Here is a 17,571-nt window from a genome sequence, read left to right as displayed (position 1 = left end):
GGTACCTCGACGATGGCACCGTCAAATAACTACACTACACATTTGAATCTGCAATGTATCTTTCGACAACCAAAATGTGTGTAAAGAGTCCAGTGTGCTAAATTTCATTTGCTAGATTTGGCAAAAGTGAATGAAACAAGAAGCTTTTACACTTCACTATCGTGTATTGCATTTTAAAGATAAATGTAAGCTAGGATTTCTATTTCAACCTGTTGTTGTTCACCTATAGCTACACTAAAGAGACCTGATTCCTAATTCTTTTCTCAACCTGATAACTATACAAAACCTGTTTGGGGACTAATCCTACAAAAATCTCTATTAATAATGAAAAAGAGAAACTAATTTATATGTTACATGAGAAAGAATTGGATCCTAAAAGAAGAGGGTTAGAACTTTGTACAAGGTTAGATGGTACTACTGTCGGACTCCGGTGCTTTACAATCGAAAAACATGTGCTCTGGAGCTGGAAAAATATGCCAATGAATGATGAACGCCAATGCGAGTTCTATTGGAATAGAAGACGTGTCCCACTTCAAAATTTCTTGTTGAATTGAAGAATCAGATCCATTGTCTTCATAGCAAGCATTAGATGCAGATAGATTCTCAAGCATTCTCAGTAGGCATCCATGCTGGGTTTAAATTTGGCCATTCCAGAATATTTCGCTGTGATTTATTCCGCAACATGCCATCAAAGAATCATCTCCTAAGCCTTTTGTATGTACAAAGATCAGCATGTGGCAAGAATTCCCAATCCTGCCGCATTAAATGACCTCGAGAGGCTAATCATCACACCATCATCTTGGAAAGGGAGTTTAATTCAATCACAAAAGCAGTCCACTTAATACCCGCGAGTGGATCTTTGCTCTTCGGCTGCGATTGATGTCAGTGCAAACGAGTGAACAATCCCGATCTTCAATTATCTCTTCTGCACTCTTCCTTGTCAAGTCAATGTCCTTATCCTTCTCCATTTCAGCTTCTTCCTCAGCTTTCTTCTTTGTCATCTTTTCCACTCTTCCTTCTCAACTTACTTCCTTTACCCTTCTCCATTCCAGCCTCTTTCTCAGCTTTCTTCTCCATTTCAGCCTCTTTCTCAGCTTTCTTCTTCTCCATCTCTGCTATTTTGATATTTTCTTCATGTGCTTTGAGAAACAACCTTATAAAATTTAAGATAGTTGCAGTAACTGCAATTAAGAAAACGAAAAGGTAAGAAGTTAACTTGAGCATTGCAAAACAGATATCAGATTATTATTCCTTCCCTTTCTCTTATTATTATAATTATTATTATTTTTATTATTATTATTATTATTATTATTATTATTATTATTATTATTATTATTATTATTATTATTATCATCATCGTCGTCATCATCATTATCATTATTATTATTATTCCTTAAACTATTTTCTCCCTCACCCCTTTCTTTTCTGTCATCATAATCCTTTATTTCATCCTTTTCTGCTTAGAATATAATCCAAGGACAGTCATTTCTTTCAATTTTCAGTGACTTGTAACTATCATACAAAAAGAGGTTTTTGTAGCTCATAGCAGATTCCATTAAGAACACAATAATGCGTACAAAGAGAATCTACTTACGAAACTAATAGCCAATTGAAACAAAATACCAAATTAGCCTAATTTTGAAAAAAAATAATAATACTTGTTTCCAACCAGAACTGTAACAAAATAAAAAGGCCAGTAAAATGCATTTTCTCCAAAACATCATTTAGATGAATTATAAGCTGGAAAATTGATGTCATCAATGGAAAGACAATGGAAATATGTGATACATAACAACAACAAGAAAGTAATAATGATGGTAAACCTATATAAATAAAGTTATAATGATCAACCTACCTAGCTCAAATGGAACACGCTTAGGATCCTCACCGAAATAATGTGCAAGTGCATCTGCACTTTTACCCTGTCCATAGACAAATAATAACTCTTTATATCCCTTTATACCTGTGCATAATCTACCAAAAACGATGGTTAAGCTTATTACCACTTCTTCAAATAGCTGTGAAACAGATTCCACCTGAGACTTGGCTCCATCAACGAAATCTTGCAACGTCTGAAAAAAAGAAAAAGGTAAGTTAAATGCACAGAAAATACAAACCAGGTGACAAACCATATATGCCAGGATAAGCTTCATGGATGCAATTTGATGAAAAACTTGTTAACTTCTAAAAAAATTAAAGCACTCCTTAATGCTGTTTCTACACATGGTCAATGTTTATACAAGACTACATTAGCAGAGGCTGACATATTGTGTCATCACAAATAATTTGTCTAAGATGAAATATAGAAAGTATTCATGTCCCTTCACTTAATAAGCATTAGGAGATGAAGTTCGTGAAATCGTATTGCAGCCTCTATGGTCAAGTCAACTTTTGAGGTTGATCCTTGCCAGTCACATATTTTAATAAAGTTGAATTCAAGCCCTTAGGACTCATGTAAGGGGACAAGCTAAGTACTAGCAACGGTGCTCAATATCTTGAGCTTTTGGTGAGTTCGTTCCAGACATGCTTAATAACTTACAGAGGGCCAATAGCAACAGTTCTTCACATGCACATAATAATTTTAGGGAAGAAGGTAAAAAAGTATTTACAGGTGCCAAGTGTTCAGAATTAGAAGGATGAACGCACTTAGAGCCAATGGCGTCAATAAGCCACCGTAAGAATTAAGAATCTAACTCAGAATCAGCTACTGAATTTGTTTTGACAGAAAAATGGGAAAAGTCAACCTTGGGGAAGGATAAGATTTCAGAAAATTCAACTCCATTAGGCAACAGACAAAGAAGCAAAAAGCCATAAACAAGTGTATTGCCTCAACAAGATTGCAGGAGACTGCAAAAGGAGTAGTGCGTGATGGTGTGAGCTTGCCATCTCAACCAAATAGACCAAAGACATCTCTACCCATCATAGTTGAAAATTTGAAAGAACATAAAGCTGCTTTTATAAGTTAGACTCATGGTTATTAGGAGGGTACAATCGGAAATAGTGAAAATACTTGCTCACAAGAGTAACTGAAGGCAATGTCAAGTGACAGTGGAGTATTGGGTAGTGTGACTTTGTAATGAAGAAAAGGTGATTATAAAGGGGAACGTAAGGGGTATGAAATATTTTGGAAAAGGCATGGGCAAGCAAGTATTGTGCTTGAATGCAAGGAGGAGTTTATCTCCTATTTTATTTATTCTCTAGGTTTAGTGTGGTTCTTGGAACAACGATACCATCCCTTACTTGAGGGGAAAGAGGTATTAAAAAGAATTGTATTGGCCATTGGCTTGACATTTCACAATAATCTAGGTTTAAATCTCATTTTACAAATTAAAAGATTCAGACAGAAAAATTGCATCCAAAATTGTCAAGTACAATGAAGATATCAATTAAGAAAAAAAAATCTGCGGGACCCTTAATCCACAGATCTAAACTAGAACTCCCACTGTAAACTTGAAATAATTAATTATGATAGTCATAGCAATAATTACAATGTCAGACTTCATGGTACAGAAAAGCACGTATTATGAATTAAGTTTAGACACAGAAATTTCTTTGCACTATATTATGCCTTTTTCATGATATAATAATAAAGAATCAATAGAGAAACACAAAAATGCTGAACACCTTACGGAACACTTCAGACACTGGGCCATCTTTTTCACATGCAGCAAGCTCCTGGTTTACTTTTTCTAGTCCCTTGGTAATTGCCTGCATTTCTTCTGCTAATGACTTCAATTGTATCTGCAAAATCGGAAATGAACAATTAATATTTATTGCCATCTCATGAACTAATACTGAAATTTAGTCAGTCCCAACAGCAATTTCTTTTGGATAACAATGTAAATTTCCATTGACTACTGGCTATAGATAGTGCTTAATAAAAGCTTACAAAGCTTACTCAGCTTTGCAAGACAAATTTGTGACGGGGAGATTGTAGTTGTGAAAGTCTCACATTAGTTGACAATGGGCTAAGTACAGACAATATAAGTGTGCAGAATCATGTACCCAAAGTTAGGGCCAATGCAAATTCTAAGATGGTATCAGAGTCTATCTTGGATCCATTAGGTTTTGTGGGGCTGTGTTAGGCCCAACCACGATTTCTAAGAGGGGCTGTTGAGTCTTACACAATATAGTGATTTGGACTAACAGCAGTTATAGACATCCATCACCTTACAATCGGCTTAGTGGGATTATGTTAGGCCCAAAACCTGAGAATGTCATATGTTTTTTTTAAATATTTTTTAACATCTACGAGTAAGTTCCATCGTTTGTGTTCTATCAGACAATGCGTGAAAACTTAGGCCGCTTGTCTCTCCAATTTGAAATTGGCTTAAATTGTGAGTTTTGCAAAAGAGATATCATTTGCAAAATTTATTGTAAATACAATTCAATCTCTCTTCTTTCATTTCCATATGGTAATTTCATGAGTGATATTCTAAGCATGTGCTTCCCAACCTATGAGGAGTTAAACCTTGATATGAACGACAGGCGCACCATTTTAGAAACTTTTAAAGACTTTGTTTTGAAAAGGGAAATCCCACCAGTAAATCATGGTAGCAAGGTGAAGTTGACCTTAATTTATTGGACATGAAGTGCCAAAAATAAATCGCTACCTTAGAGGCATTTTCTACGCTAACTAGGTCACGGTGAAAATCAAGGAGTGCAGGAGACTTTTCAGCTAGGACCTGAAGTTCAAAATGAAAAAGACAAATTAGAATGGTATGCCAAGACATAATATCTTCATTTATTGTAACTAAGACTTGTACCTTGCAAAGATAATGCATCAGTGTCATTTTACTGTTAGAAGCACGAGTCTCAGTGAGCTTTGAAAGGCTATCCAACTTGAATCCAACAGCAGATCCTGTAGAAAGTGGAAACATTTCACATCAATTATACTATATCATATGTAACAAAAACACACAAGTTTGTCTGCTAAAAGGATAAAAGGTGAAAGACTATCTAAATGTTTAAGAGAGAGCTAGCACTATATCTGTTTCCTACATTGAAAAAATTATAGAGGAGAAAGACACTTCCATTACAAAAAGACATACCCCTTGCTGTTCCTTGATTCAATGTATTACCCAAATAAAGAATTTTCTTCATAATCTCCTTTAGTTTGTGTGAATTTCGGACCTATAAGAAGACAAGATGCACAAGGTCAGAAAGATACAATCAACAAAATGTTTATTAGATTCATAAGCAAAGTACCTCTTCACATGCAGAGTTCACTAACTTTAAATTCTTATTAAACTCTGTAATCTGCAGAGAGTGGAACAGTTATAAGGATAGCAAGAAACCAAATCCACAATAAATTTAGAAAATTATTACAGACAGCAGCAAACCTGAGACAGAAATTGAATCTTGAAACAGAATACTCTCAATTTAGACTCCACTCGTGGCACTTTCATCAGCTCCATAAAGAACTGAAAATTACTAATGTATATAAGAACGTCATTACTAACAAAGAGGTTATTGACTTAACAAAGATCAAAATGATTTATTTATAATACAATGTCTACATACTAAGAGTAAAACAACTTTTTCTTCCACATGTCACCAGGCATCAGCCAAAACTGTTATCATGTCACATGACCTATGAATTTCCTTTTTCATGAACTTGATTCATTTATGTAAAGCTGACAATTTATAACAAGTATTCTCAATTATTAAGCTTCAATTTGCATTCAGACAATCGGTTTCTCACAATGAATTTATTCCTATCTAATGGTAGAAGGCTACCTAATATCTTCGTACTTTTCACCGCACTTAAAGAATTTAATGTTAGCGGTGATTTCCAAACAATCAGCAGCACCAGATAGTTTTATCTTCACTATTTTAAATTTATTCTTAAATCAGAGTTCAGTAGATTATCATATCATTAACACAGTCTATGAAAACTGTACTTTCTGAACAGCCCAATCACCCTTCGCACAAATTTGAAAGCACCAACACATGAATCAGCTATAGATATGTCAAAAAAGGAATCACATATAGGTTCTATATGCTGAAACTTTGTACAATTACCACAATACTTTGGTCAAAAGAAATCAATCACAGACCTGTTCACACTTTCCCAAATTCTCCTTGTCACCGGTATATGCCTAAATAATCATAATCAAGATGAACACAATTTAGATAGAAAAACAAAAACAAATCAAAGTAAAAGCATGCAACTCCTAGTAACAGCAGATGACAGAAATGAGAAGACTTAATCGCCAAAACAAGAAATAAGAATCAAGTATAAGTTCATAAGCTTCACCTTCAAAAGATCCATTTCCTCTTTGGTAGGACAAAACTTAATAAGATTTTCCACCTGATCAGAATCTAATACCGAGTCATCCAAAGCCAGTACTGCCGCCTGATAAATATTAATTTCAAAATATTAAGTTGGAAAATTGAAAAGGATATAGGTGGAGATTTGAGAAATTTGATAGTTATTTTGAGAATCATGTGAATTCAACAAGAACAACAGAAAGGCCTATTATGGAAACAATATCATTGTATGTTTTCCATAAAGCAAGTTTTCAAAAAGGCATGTTAGAAAGAATGTAAATAGAATGATTGTACTTTGTACAGTATCATGTAATTGTGGAAATGAGAAAATTGTAAATCTTTGTATAAATTGATTCATGTCTTTATGATATATCTCTATTTTGTATTTCATACACACTGATCCCCCTCAAGGTGACCATTTATATCCAAGCGTTTCTAAACGGTTTCAAAGTGCCAACTTACCATCATATCAGGAAGTGGCATCTTAACCTTTGTAAGCATAATTTCAGTATTATAGGCTCTCCTTAGGTCAACCTATAATTAAGCATACAGATAAACAAATTATTTATCAAATACTTGGGAATTAGCAAACAAATATCAAGTCAATGGGTTGAGAATGTAGATTTGCAGCAACAAGAAAATATATGCACCTTTGTGCACATTTGTATTATCTAAGTTTTAATAATCCCCACAACATAGAAGAGACAACAATGAACAAACGAAAACATTAAAATATAATTTCCAAGAGATTAATTCAATAAAGTCGTCCAAGTTCAACAGTTTATGGACTGAGGAATGCTCAATATTTTTCTAGGCATAATAAAACTAAAGAAAAGTGAACATTTGTTTCCTTCACAATCAGAGGCAAATACCTAATCCCTCAAGTCAGATCAAAGTCAACATAACTTATTTTATGAACAAATTACAAGGCATTCAAAACAGTGGTATTAAATTCAAACTTTAATATGAAGAAAACCTTATACAGAGCAACTTTTGTTGGTAAGTATAAATACAAATCATGGTGAACTACAATTCCAAAAGGAAAGAACAGGTTCAACCATCAAAGCATATCTCACAATGAATATTTCAAAAAGCATATCACCAGAATGTACAGAAAATACCAAGGTGATTTTTTCATTTTTAGATCCTGCAGATTTGCTCTGCCCTCCAGATTTACCACCAGAAGCAGCAGGTTTCGGAACATTTGCAGCAAAAAGCTTCTCTAACTCTGAAACGTCAAACTCTTGTCCACTAAGATAGATTGTAAAACCGATCATTACAACCAGAAGGATATTGAAAGCATGGATGATGTGCTTCATGATAAAAAATTGAAAAGATTCAACAAAATCTTGCATTAATAGACATCAAATTACCTTTGAGATTCTCCATGTCTTTGTAATTCTTCCCATAAACTTCCTTTCAATGCCCTTGTTACCTTACTCCAATGAAGAGGCTTTAAGGAGGATCGTCGAGGTGTCACTGGACCAGTAGGACGTGCAAGTCCACGCCCTCTACCTCTTGGATCTGCCCCTGGTGGTGGAGGTGCACCACCTGGCGCTCTTGGAGGTGCAGGAGCACCAGGTGCCCGAGCTCCAGGAGGAGGTGGTGGAGCTAGGCCTCGACCACCTGGAGGTGGTGGAGGAGGTGGGCCTTGTCCACCTGGAGGTGGTGGAGGTGGTGGGCCTCGACCACCTGGAGGAGGCGGAGGAGGTGGGCCTCCAAAACCTGGAAGTGGAGGAGGAGGTGGGCCTCGACCACCTGGAGGAGGCGGAGGAGGTGGGCCTCCAAAACCTGGAAGTGGAGGAGGAGGTGGGCCTTGACTACCCGGAGGTGGAGGAGGAGGTGGTGCTCGTGTTGCATGCGTTGCAGGTGGTGGTGGAGCTCCATAAAAGGGTGGGGGTGGTGGGGACGGTGCCTTAGACATTGAAGGAGGTGGTGGTGGTGGTGGAGGTGCTCCACTTGATGCAGGAATATATAGTGGAGGTGGCACTGGAGCTCTATGGAATGGTGGAGGTGGGGGTGGCATTGAAGGAGGAGGTGGTGGTGGTGGTGGTAGAGGTGCTCCACTTGATGCAGAAAGATATGATGGTGGTGGTGGTGGAGCTCCATAGAATGGTGGAGGTGGGGGTGGTGGGGCCTTAGACATTGAAGGAGGTGGTGGTGGTGGTGGTGGAGGTGCTCTAGTTGATGCAGGAAGATATGATGATGGTGGTGGTGGTGGTGGTGGTGGTGCGGCCTTAGACATTGAAGGAGGTGGTGGTGGTGGTGGAGGTGCTCCATGTGATGCAAGAAGATATGGTGGTGGTGATGGTGGAGATGCATAGAACGGTGGAGGTGGAGGTGGTGGGACCTTAGACATTGAAGGTGGTGGTGGTGGTTGAGCTGCTCCAATTAATGACGGAAGATATGGTGGTGGTGGGTGTGGTGGGGCCGTAGATATTAAAGGAGGTGGTGCGGGTGGTGGTGGAGGAGGAGGAGGAGGTGCTCGATTTGATGCAGGAAGAGGTGGTGGTGATAGAGTTTTGTAGAATGATGGAGGTGGTGGTGGTGGTGGAGGAGGTGCTCGACTTGATGCTGGAAGTGGTGGTGGTGATGGAGTTTGGTAGAACGATGGAGGAGGTGGTGGTGGTGGTGGTGGAGGTGGGTGTGGTGGGGTCGAAGACATTGAAGGAGGTGGTGGTGGTGGTGTCGGACGAGGAGGAGGAGGTGCTCGACTTAATGCAGGAAGAGGTGGTGGTGATGGAGTTTCGTAGAATGCTGGAGGTGGGGATGGTGGGGCTTTAGACAACGAAGGAGGAGGTGGCGGTGGAGGTGCTGCACTTGATAGAGGAAGAGGTGGGGGTGGAGGTGGTGGAGGTGGAGGTCGGGGTTGGGCCTTAGACATTGGATGAGGTGATGGTGGTCGAGGTTCTCTACTTGATGGAGGAAGAGGTGGTGGTGATGGTGGAGGTCTTGCTCCACTTGAAGGAGGAAGAGGTGGAGGTGGAGGTGATGGAACTATACATAAAGACGGTGGAAGTGGAGGAGGCGGTGGTGGGGCTCTAGTAAAAGAAGATGAAGGTGGAGATGTTGAATTTGGATATACAACAGGATGAGGCAATGGTGGTGAAGGTGGAGATTTACTTAAAGGTGGCAGGGGTGGAGTGTGAAGTGATGTTGGTGTTGAAGGAGGAACGAGAGGAGCTCTATCCAAATAAGACAAAGGAGGCGGGGGAGGTGGTGGAGGAGGAATAGATTTAGCTGCATATTTTGGGGGTAGAGGTGGTGGTGGTGGTGGTGGTGGTAGTGGTGAAGGAGGAATGGATTTAACTGCATATTTTGGAGGTAGAGGTGGTGGTGGTGGTGGTGGTGAAGAAGGATAGGAAAGGGAGACTGCACCAACTAATTTAGAAACTTGTGATGCAATTTCACTTCCTACTATAGGAGTTGAAGGAGGTAAAGTTCCACTATTTTTTGCAACTACAGCAATTGATGAATAAATGGGCATCCAATGACTAGAAAGAGGAAATGACCCCCCACTATTTTGCCCAAAAAATGGAGGCGGAAGTGGTGGTGGAGGGGTTGGAGGAGTTGCAGCTTGTAAGTCCATTTCTACATTGTTCTTATAAAAAATTGGCAAAGCATGTGGTGGTGGTGGAGGTGGTTGCGGCGGAGGTTGTGGTATTGTAGACACTTTACCATCCAGGGAAGAAGATGGAGATATCCGTGGAGGTGGGGGTGGAGGGGGAGGAGGAGGGTGAGGTTGTAGCACTTGATCAGTGCTAAACTGTGATGCTGGAGTAGTTGACTGATGACATGACTCTGTAATTGGCATTAATGATGATAGTTGGGCGTTTGAGTCTATTTCCCCAATGCTTTCTGAAGATTCTGAATTGTCCCTGTTACAACTTTTCAGGTCATTTGTCGTTTCCATAGAATCAACCGCTTCGTTGACATGAAAACTAGAACCAAGTCTTCCTTTGGCATTAGTCATTTTCCCCCTTGGAGAGGTAGCATTTGCCAGAGCATCAGGTGAAGTACTGTGCCTTGTTGGTGGATATAAAACATGCATTGATTCATTATAAGAACCTTTCGTAGAAGGTATCCCCCTAGTTGTTGCATTTTCCTTTGCTTGCTTTGCATGAAATCCCTGTGGTTCTTGCTGTTCAGTCTTTTCCTTTTCTGCAACTACATCTCCCACTGGATTTGAGTTTAAAGGAAGTTGTTTTTCTTCAACAGATATTGATCTGGCAAGATCGTGTTTCTGCTGTCCATCCTCAGGTTCTAATTCTTTTAGTGTTGCGTTGTTGCCGTCGTCATAATTGTTTTGCATAACTGTCAACTCATCATTTGCATCCAAAGTGACTTCCTGTGTATCCAGAGTTTCCATCATATCAAAAGTGACTGCAGTGGAAGTTGACTTATTGTCTCCATCATCCACAGCAATATCTTTCACTGCATGAGTATCTGAATCTACACGCTCTTCGAGCTTGTATTTCACATCATCAACAGTAATATCTTTCACCTCATTAATACCAGAATCTGTCCTTCCAATCTGTTGGTGAATCCCATCATCTGGTGTAGAAGAATCCTGAGAAGCAGGAGGATCTGAATATTCTTTCCAGACATCTTTATGGTTTCCACTATCTACTGCATCGTCACGAACAACTGGAGAATCCGGTCCATCATTGACATTGATGAAGAAATCTTCCACTTCATAGAATTCATCAGGTGAACCGCTTTCTGTCTCATTTTCATCTCTACTCACATTGACTGCGGGTAGATTAGGTATAACAGCATCAGCATCCAAGAAATACACCTGATACAGATATGAGTACGTAATCATTGTCTACTGACTTGGAAAATGACTGTGACGTAATAATAACAATAACTTACCTCAGATTTAAAATTCTTGGAGAACTGATCCTTTGTATCCCACAAAATATCTATTTCATCACGGCCCAGCACCAAACTATTTGACCGTACAAATGCAGTATGAAACATGACTCTAAACATCATCTCCTCACGAACCAAATCTTCACTTAAATGTATGCACTCAAGAACGACATCCCCTTGAACACGACAAGGAATATCAATTTTCACGAGCATACATTCTGCCTGTGGTTAAAATTTCTTAAGCAGACATTCTATCAAATAAATTCACATTCAGCAGGAATAGAATAACAATACATCACCTGCAGGTAGTGGGGAACTTGCTTTTGGGTTTTTGAAGTTGAGAAAAGAAGCTGAGAACTTCTGTTGGCAGGATTTGAAGGGTCCGGACCATAAACACGTACAACAGGCCTGCAACCTTTTCCACCATCAAATAATGGAAGAACTTTAAGAATTAAACAATCCAAATATAAGGGAGTTTCTGATGGAGGCCACTCAGAACCCAAATGTCTCCTAGAAATATACTGAAGATATCTTAATTGAGAAGGTTGTGGGTTCAAAGGAGATAAAAGCTGGAGAAGTTCTCTTGGCGCTTGCTTGTAGACCATTTCAAGAGTCTTCAGCTCGCCACTGTATTGTTTTCGGTACAATAAAAGACCGGCTAGCATAAACGCCAGCACGGGCCAACCCCCTCTTTCACAGTGCATCAAAAGCACATTTTGTTGCCCCTCCAAAGACAGCCAGCTTTCACTTGATCGAAGGAAGTGATGAATCATCTCTAAAGGCAGAAGTGGACAGCCCTCGTATTGCCGAGGGTACTCCATAACTGTCATATCACACAGAGATAAAATGTCTGAAATTTGGGTGCGCCTATCCCCTTCTCTGAAATTGAATACCATGAATGAAGCATCTGGAAAGTAATCTTGTAGCTGAGTTACAATGCCCCCCATATACACTTTGTAGTCGTCTTCTTCCAAGACATCCGTAGAGAAGCAGCAATCAAAAACTACATAAAATAGAAGAACAGTAAAATATTATCAAATTACAAGAGTAAGAACTCAAACTTATTCGCAAATTCATTATTTGGGTTTCATATTATTAAGTAGTTAAGAAACCGAAGATGCTGAATGCAATGTAAATGAGCTTCTCAAAGAAAAGCTTAACAGCTTAAGATGACCAAGCTTATACATGAATCAGAAGAGCAGGAGGTGCCAACTACCATATTCACTACAATGTAGCGAAAGTAACTATAAAACAAGGTGTGTTAATATTTCATTCCAAGTAAGGATTTTGTAACTCAATAACTTTTTGGCGGGGAAAGTAAAGAGGGAAAAAATTTCATTCAATGTAAAGATTTTGGAACTTAATAAATTTTCTAAAAAATGAAAGAATCATGAAACTTAGTATCCCGATCCCAGGTTAATATCTTTAAATAGCTCTCTTAATTTAAAAGTGGAAAATTTTCCCTCACGTCCCTTTTCCTCCAAAACCCTCATTCAAATATACCCGAAAGCATAAATAAATCAGTCTCACTCAAAACACTTCCTTAGTTTTTCAACCCACAATCCTCAACTGATGAATCACCAACATACCCTAAATACTTCTATTTCTCCTCCAAAATCCTCAACCTCCAGTATCTCATTCCACATTTTGTTAAAACGTTTTTTTCAGTTAATAAAAATTTAGCATTAATGAACAACAAAACCCTAAACCAAAACAGGGAAAAACAATCCTTTCAGCTTAAACGTACTTGTAAAACGTACATTACATTCATCTTCACTCCAAAGAAGAGACATCAGACAAGTGAGAACTTAAAATCTACCACTTGTTAAGCTCCACTTCATCATCTCTTGGTTTCACATTTTTCAACACTTTGAACAACCAAACCCAATACTTTTTTCTTAGAAAAGAAGACCAAACCCAATTCCTAAACGTTAATATCATCAATCAAGAAAAACATAATAACACCACCAAGCTAGTCAATTTTTTTGGTGTTAACACTCTAGTTCCATGGGGAAGGGGGGCCCTGACAGCCAGAGTTTAGTCAAAAGGTAAGTACAGCATTGCCAAGAATTATTCCTCAAGTCATCGAACTCGAATTATCCTGAACGATTCGTCGGAGCTCGTTAACCACTTGAGCCCAATCACTTGATTCCAAACTAGTCAACTTGACAAAGCATGAAGTATTACCAGAAGAAATCAATAATAGCAACACTAAACCCAATTTCACATTATTTAACCTAATAGTATTCCATATACCACCCAGACTTCAAATACAGGGCTCGTATCAAATTATTACTAACGGTCTCCACGTGTAAATGTCAGCGTGTGTTTCGTATCCGTAAATGTGTCAGTGTCATGTCTAGTATCTGTGTTGTATCACGTGTTTCATGAACAGAAGCACATTACACTACCACAAGCATTGTTCAAAACTTCAATAATAGTTACTCTAAACCCAATTCCACATTTTTCAAACTAATAGTATCGTATATACCACCAACATCTCAAACTAACGATGTCCATGTGTCAATGTCAATATCGTTTTCGGTTTCCGTAAATGTGTCAATGTTGTGTCTGGTATCTATGTTTGTGTCACGTGTTTCATGACCAGAAGCACATTACACTATCATAAGAATTGTTCAAAACTTCAATAATAGAAACCCTAAACCCAATCCCACATTTTTCAAGCTAATTGTATCCTATATAGTAAATACTGTGCACGATACTCACACAATACCGACGTATCTGGTTACATTCAACCACTTCCATTCTCTCAAATTATTACTATTGGTGTCTACGTGTCAGTATTAGTATGGTGTTATGTTATGCATTTGTATCCGTGTCAGTGTTGTGTTTGGTATCTGTGTTGCTGTCTATGTCAAGTGTTTCATAAACAGCAACACGTTACATTACATTATCATAAGCATTGTTCAAAACTTCAATTTTCAACAGCTCAATAACCAAAAAAAACCCACATTTTTATTCAAAATAAAAAATTTGAAAAGTTAAGATTTAGAAAACATACCATAAACTCTCTCAGAGATCTCAAGAAGACGATCCGGCGGCTTCCGGTAAAAGAATCTTCGGAACAGCGCCATCCAATGGCGCTGTTACTTCCCTGATCGGATCCAAAACGATAATAACTCAATTTTCCACTACCTAATTCAAAACGCACCGTTTTGTAGATCTCAAAAATTGCCTCCGAATTCAATAGAATAGGAAAATGTTCATTATAACAACAATTACAATTACAATTACAATTAAAATTACAATAACAATTGCAATTAATGATAATTAATGAGGAAATTAATAAGAATAAAACAATTAAGGAAAGTGTGCGAATTTGATATTTGCGAAATTGAGAATTAGAAGGAAGAAAAATGAAGTGAAGAAGTGAAGAAGAAGAAGAAGAATAATAAGATTTTAGAGTTGTGTTTCTATGTTTTTCAATGTTTCATTCATCTTTGTCTGTTTTATCGTTTTGTTTTGTTTCTCTCTATAATTTGCAACCAACCAACAACGTAACTAAAAACATAAAACTCCCGACAATAATACGTTTATTCAATTTTCTTGAGAGAGAAAGAAAGAGAGAGAGAAAGAAAGTAATCTGTTTTGCCACATCACCATTATGTGTGCTAATTTAATCTACGTGGCACAAACCATCTTCTGGAATTTACTTTGGTGTACATAGTGGTATCAATGAAGTTTGGTTACCCATAGACCATAGTCTAATATCGATATCAAACCAAGGCTCTGTTTGGTAAGGTTAATAAGTTAAAGTAGGAATGTAAATGAATATTTATGAATGTGGATAGTGCGATATTTGTGTATGTTATGTTGGATAAATATGAAATATGTGCCCTGTTTATATCCGTGTGGATATCCGCTTAGCAAGTAATCCACATATTTTTAGATATCTACGGGTTTATACATATATTCATGGGTAATGATCTGTCCGGTGAGGATGGATGAGAGGCAACAGTGGTGGAATGTGCTCCGGTACGGTGACGATGGGTCTTCGCGGTGGGATGAAAAGTGTTTGCAGACACGTTAGCACTTCAACGTTCAAGTCAGTAATGGAACTAAGAAAGAGTTTGTAGAAAGTGTTTTGAAAAGTGAATCAAACCTTAAGAATAATCGCGCGCAAGGATGCTCTAAGTCACCCTTATATAGGCGAATGTGAAAATAACCGTCTCCTGGTTTTGCAGCGTGTGATTAGGGAGCGGTTAGAGGACACGTGTAGCGTGATCCTCGTGCGGAGGCGTGCTTGGAAGCGACGCGGTGCACGCATGTTGGTGTGTTTCTTCGGCGTTGAGCCTTAAGGCGGTGTATGGATAGTCCACGTGTTAGTACGAGGTTGGTCTTCTAATCGGTTCAGAACAGATAACATTTATTAAAAAAAAAATAATATTCATAAATTTCAAAAATTACATTTAGCAAAACATAATATTCATAAATTACAACAACAACAAAGATCAATGACTCAACAAAAACATAAATAAAGTTCTTTACATTTAATAAAAATTAAGTTCTTTAATTTAACAAAAACATAAATAAAACCATCTACCCTTTCATTTATAATAGTTTTATTTTTTTAATATAGAAATCTATAATAGTTTTATATATTGTCATAATCCCTCTTGAAAAAAAAAGTTATATTTGTCATAATCAATGACACAATATCAACGCCCTTTTTTTTATGCAATACTAGTTGCACAGTTTCTCTAGTTGCAAATGTGTCAAATAGAAAAGTATTAGTTATATATCCATGCAAGTTGTAAATCAATTGTATATTTCATATACTGTCTCTTTTGACATAATATTTGTATATATTGTCATAATCAGTAGATGACACAATAAATCTTGATATTATCTAATTATATAATATTATCATTGGTTGTTTTTCACACGGTCATTAAATATATGTCTTATCACAATAACTCATACAATATTACAAATAAAACATCTTAAACCATAAATCAATTCTTTGGATAATATTTACAAGATGTAAATGTGAAAAATATTAATTGTTCATATGCATTTCACTTTTTATTTGGTTTTTTTTTTAATAAACTCATCTAAAGATAGCATCAAGGTGGGTATTCCTTCCGGTCACATTTATAAGAAAAAAGCACTTTTTAGATTCATTCAATGCTTAATGTATTTGGTCAAATATAGAAACCAAATACATTATGTATTCAATGAATCTAAAAAGTACATTTTTGCTTATAAATGTGACCGGAGGGAGTATCAGATTACTTATGGTGTCTGTGGCACCTAATGGTGGAAACTAAGGGTGGTAAAACGTGTCAAACCAATTAGGATGACTTGGTTGATCCAACATTTTTGACGGATTGAGGTAAGATTTTGAGTCTGCTCCTCTAGTTGGTTCGTCCCCATTTAACTCGCCAAAAAATCTAGTCTTGACAGAGAGGGACATGATGACCCCAATGCTGATTAAAAATTATTAATTTTTATTTTTATTGTATTAGTAATTGATAACAAGTGACTCAATTTTAGTAGTTCATAGTTAAATATCTATGTGTTTCATTTAAATAACTAAGAAAAAGGTATATATTTCATTCTTCGCTAGACCTTCTAAAATTTCGGAGAACTGTCAAAAACGTTTTCCGGTTTATTTCTAGTTTCCAGAAACTCATATTAACCTTTCAGACATACGCATGGCTTTCTTTTTTTATTAGCTGCAGAAGGGTTTAATGTGCTTATGCAGGCTGTTGTGGGGGCGAATGTGTATAGTGGGTATCGTGTTGGACAGATTGGAGACCTTCGCTTGACTCATTTGCAGTTTGCAGATGACACACTCATTATTGGTGAAAAGAGTTGGCAGAACGTGCGTACTATGCGAGCAGTGTTGCTATTGTTTGAGAATATTTCGGGCCTTAAGGTCAATTTCAATAAAAGTATGTTGACGGGAGTAAATATTTCTGACTCATGGTTGTCTGAAGCGGCATCAGTGATGAATTGTCGTAGGGGGATCATTCCTTTTGTGTATTTGGGTTTGCCTATTGGTGGGGACTCTCGAAAAATTGCCTTTTGGAAACCTGTTGTTGATCGCATTGCTTCGCGCCTGTCGTCGTGGAATCATAGATTTCTATCTTTCGGAGCTCGTCTGGTACTCCTCAAAGCTGTGCTATCCTCTCTGCCGGTTTACTTTCTTTCCTTTTTCAAAGCCCCTGCAGGTATAATTTCTTCTATTGAATCTTGTTTTAAAATTTTTTTTTGGGGGGTTGTGAGGATAATAGAAAAATTGCTTGGATTAATTGGGAGTCGATTTGCACTCCAAAGGAGGATGGAGGGTTGGGGGTTAGGAGGGTAGGTGCTTTTAATTTATCTTTGTTGGGCAAATGGTGTTGGAGGATGTTGGTTGATAAGGAGGGGTTGTGGTACCGTGTTCTGAAAGCCCGT

The 17,571-nt window shown here is 37.7% G+C and overlaps 2 protein-coding genes across 3 annotated transcripts; one reads left to right on the top strand and one right to left on the bottom strand.

The window, feature by feature from the left end:
* Window positions 1-131: 131 nt before the first annotated feature.
* LOC146937099 (formin-like protein 20) lies at window positions 132-14,754 on the bottom strand. Of its 2 annotated transcripts, none has more exons than XR_015030840.1 (17): window positions 14,171-14,754; window positions 11,448-12,151; window positions 11,149-11,370; window positions 7,647-11,071; window positions 7,395-7,524; window positions 6,736-6,807; window positions 6,260-6,358; window positions 6,060-6,101; window positions 5,343-5,433; window positions 5,209-5,259; window positions 5,052-5,133; window positions 4,767-4,861; window positions 4,614-4,685; window positions 3,625-3,741; window positions 2,004-2,072; window positions 1,856-1,922; window positions 132-1,181 (listed from the first exon to the last, which is right to left on the bottom strand). XR_015030840.1 is itself a non-coding variant. In XM_085751556.1 (17 exons), exons 1-17 carry the CDS (start codon window positions 14,241-14,243, stop codon window positions 982-984), a joined length of 5,601 nt encoding a protein of 1,866 aa, XP_085607682.1. In that variant the 5' UTR covers window positions 14,244-14,754; the 3' UTR covers window positions 132-981. The 2 variants fall into 2 exon arrangements, 1 of the variants encoding a protein (XP_085607682.1); XM_085751556.1 differs by having other exon boundaries at window positions 5,343-5,423.
* Window positions 14,755-15,155: 401 nt separating this feature from the next.
* On the top strand, window positions 15,156-17,571 carry LOC146937098 (uncharacterized). The gene is made up of 2 exons (XM_085749336.1): window positions 15,156-15,237; window positions 16,848-17,571. Exons 1-2 carry the CDS (start codon window positions 15,156-15,158, stop codon window positions 17,480-17,482), a joined length of 717 nt encoding a protein of 238 aa, XP_085605462.1. The 3' UTR covers window positions 17,483-17,571.

The sequence above is a fragment of the Medicago sativa genome, chromosome 3 (assembly GCF_051527215.1).
Source record: "Medicago sativa cultivar Bolivia chromosome 3, Bolivia_mono, whole genome shotgun sequence".
NCBI classification, from domain to species: Eukaryota; Viridiplantae; Streptophyta; class Magnoliopsida; order Fabales; family Fabaceae; genus Medicago; species Medicago sativa.
The sequence above is the reverse complement of the archived record's forward strand: the minus strand, read 5'-3'. Positions and strand labels throughout refer to the sequence as shown.

What these genes read in the sequence shown, in the direction of transcription:
- LOC146937099 (XM_085751556.1), bottom strand. Translation starts at nt 14,243, where the DNA reads ATGGCGCTGTTCCGAAGATTCTTTTACCGGAAGCCGCCGGATCGTCTT. An exon ending in GATCTCTGAGAGAGTTTATG is followed by an intron (nt 12,152 to 14,170) that starts GTATGTTTTCTA and finishes TATTTTATGTAG; the next exon opens with TTTTTGATTGCTGCTTCTCT. An exon ending in AGATTCAATTTCTGTCTCAG is followed by an intron (nt 5,260 to 5,342) that starts GTTTGCTGCTGT and finishes CACTCTCTGCAG; the next exon opens with ATTACAGAGTTTAATAAGAA.
- LOC146937098 (XM_085749336.1), top strand. Translation starts at nt 15,156, where the DNA reads ATGGGTCTTCGCGGTGGGATGAAAAGTGTTTGCAGACACGTTAGCACT. An exon ending in AGTAATGGAACTAAGAAAGA is followed by an intron (nt 15,238 to 16,847) that starts GTTTGTAGAAAG and finishes TTTTTTTATTAG; the next exon opens with CTGCAGAAGGGTTTAATGTG.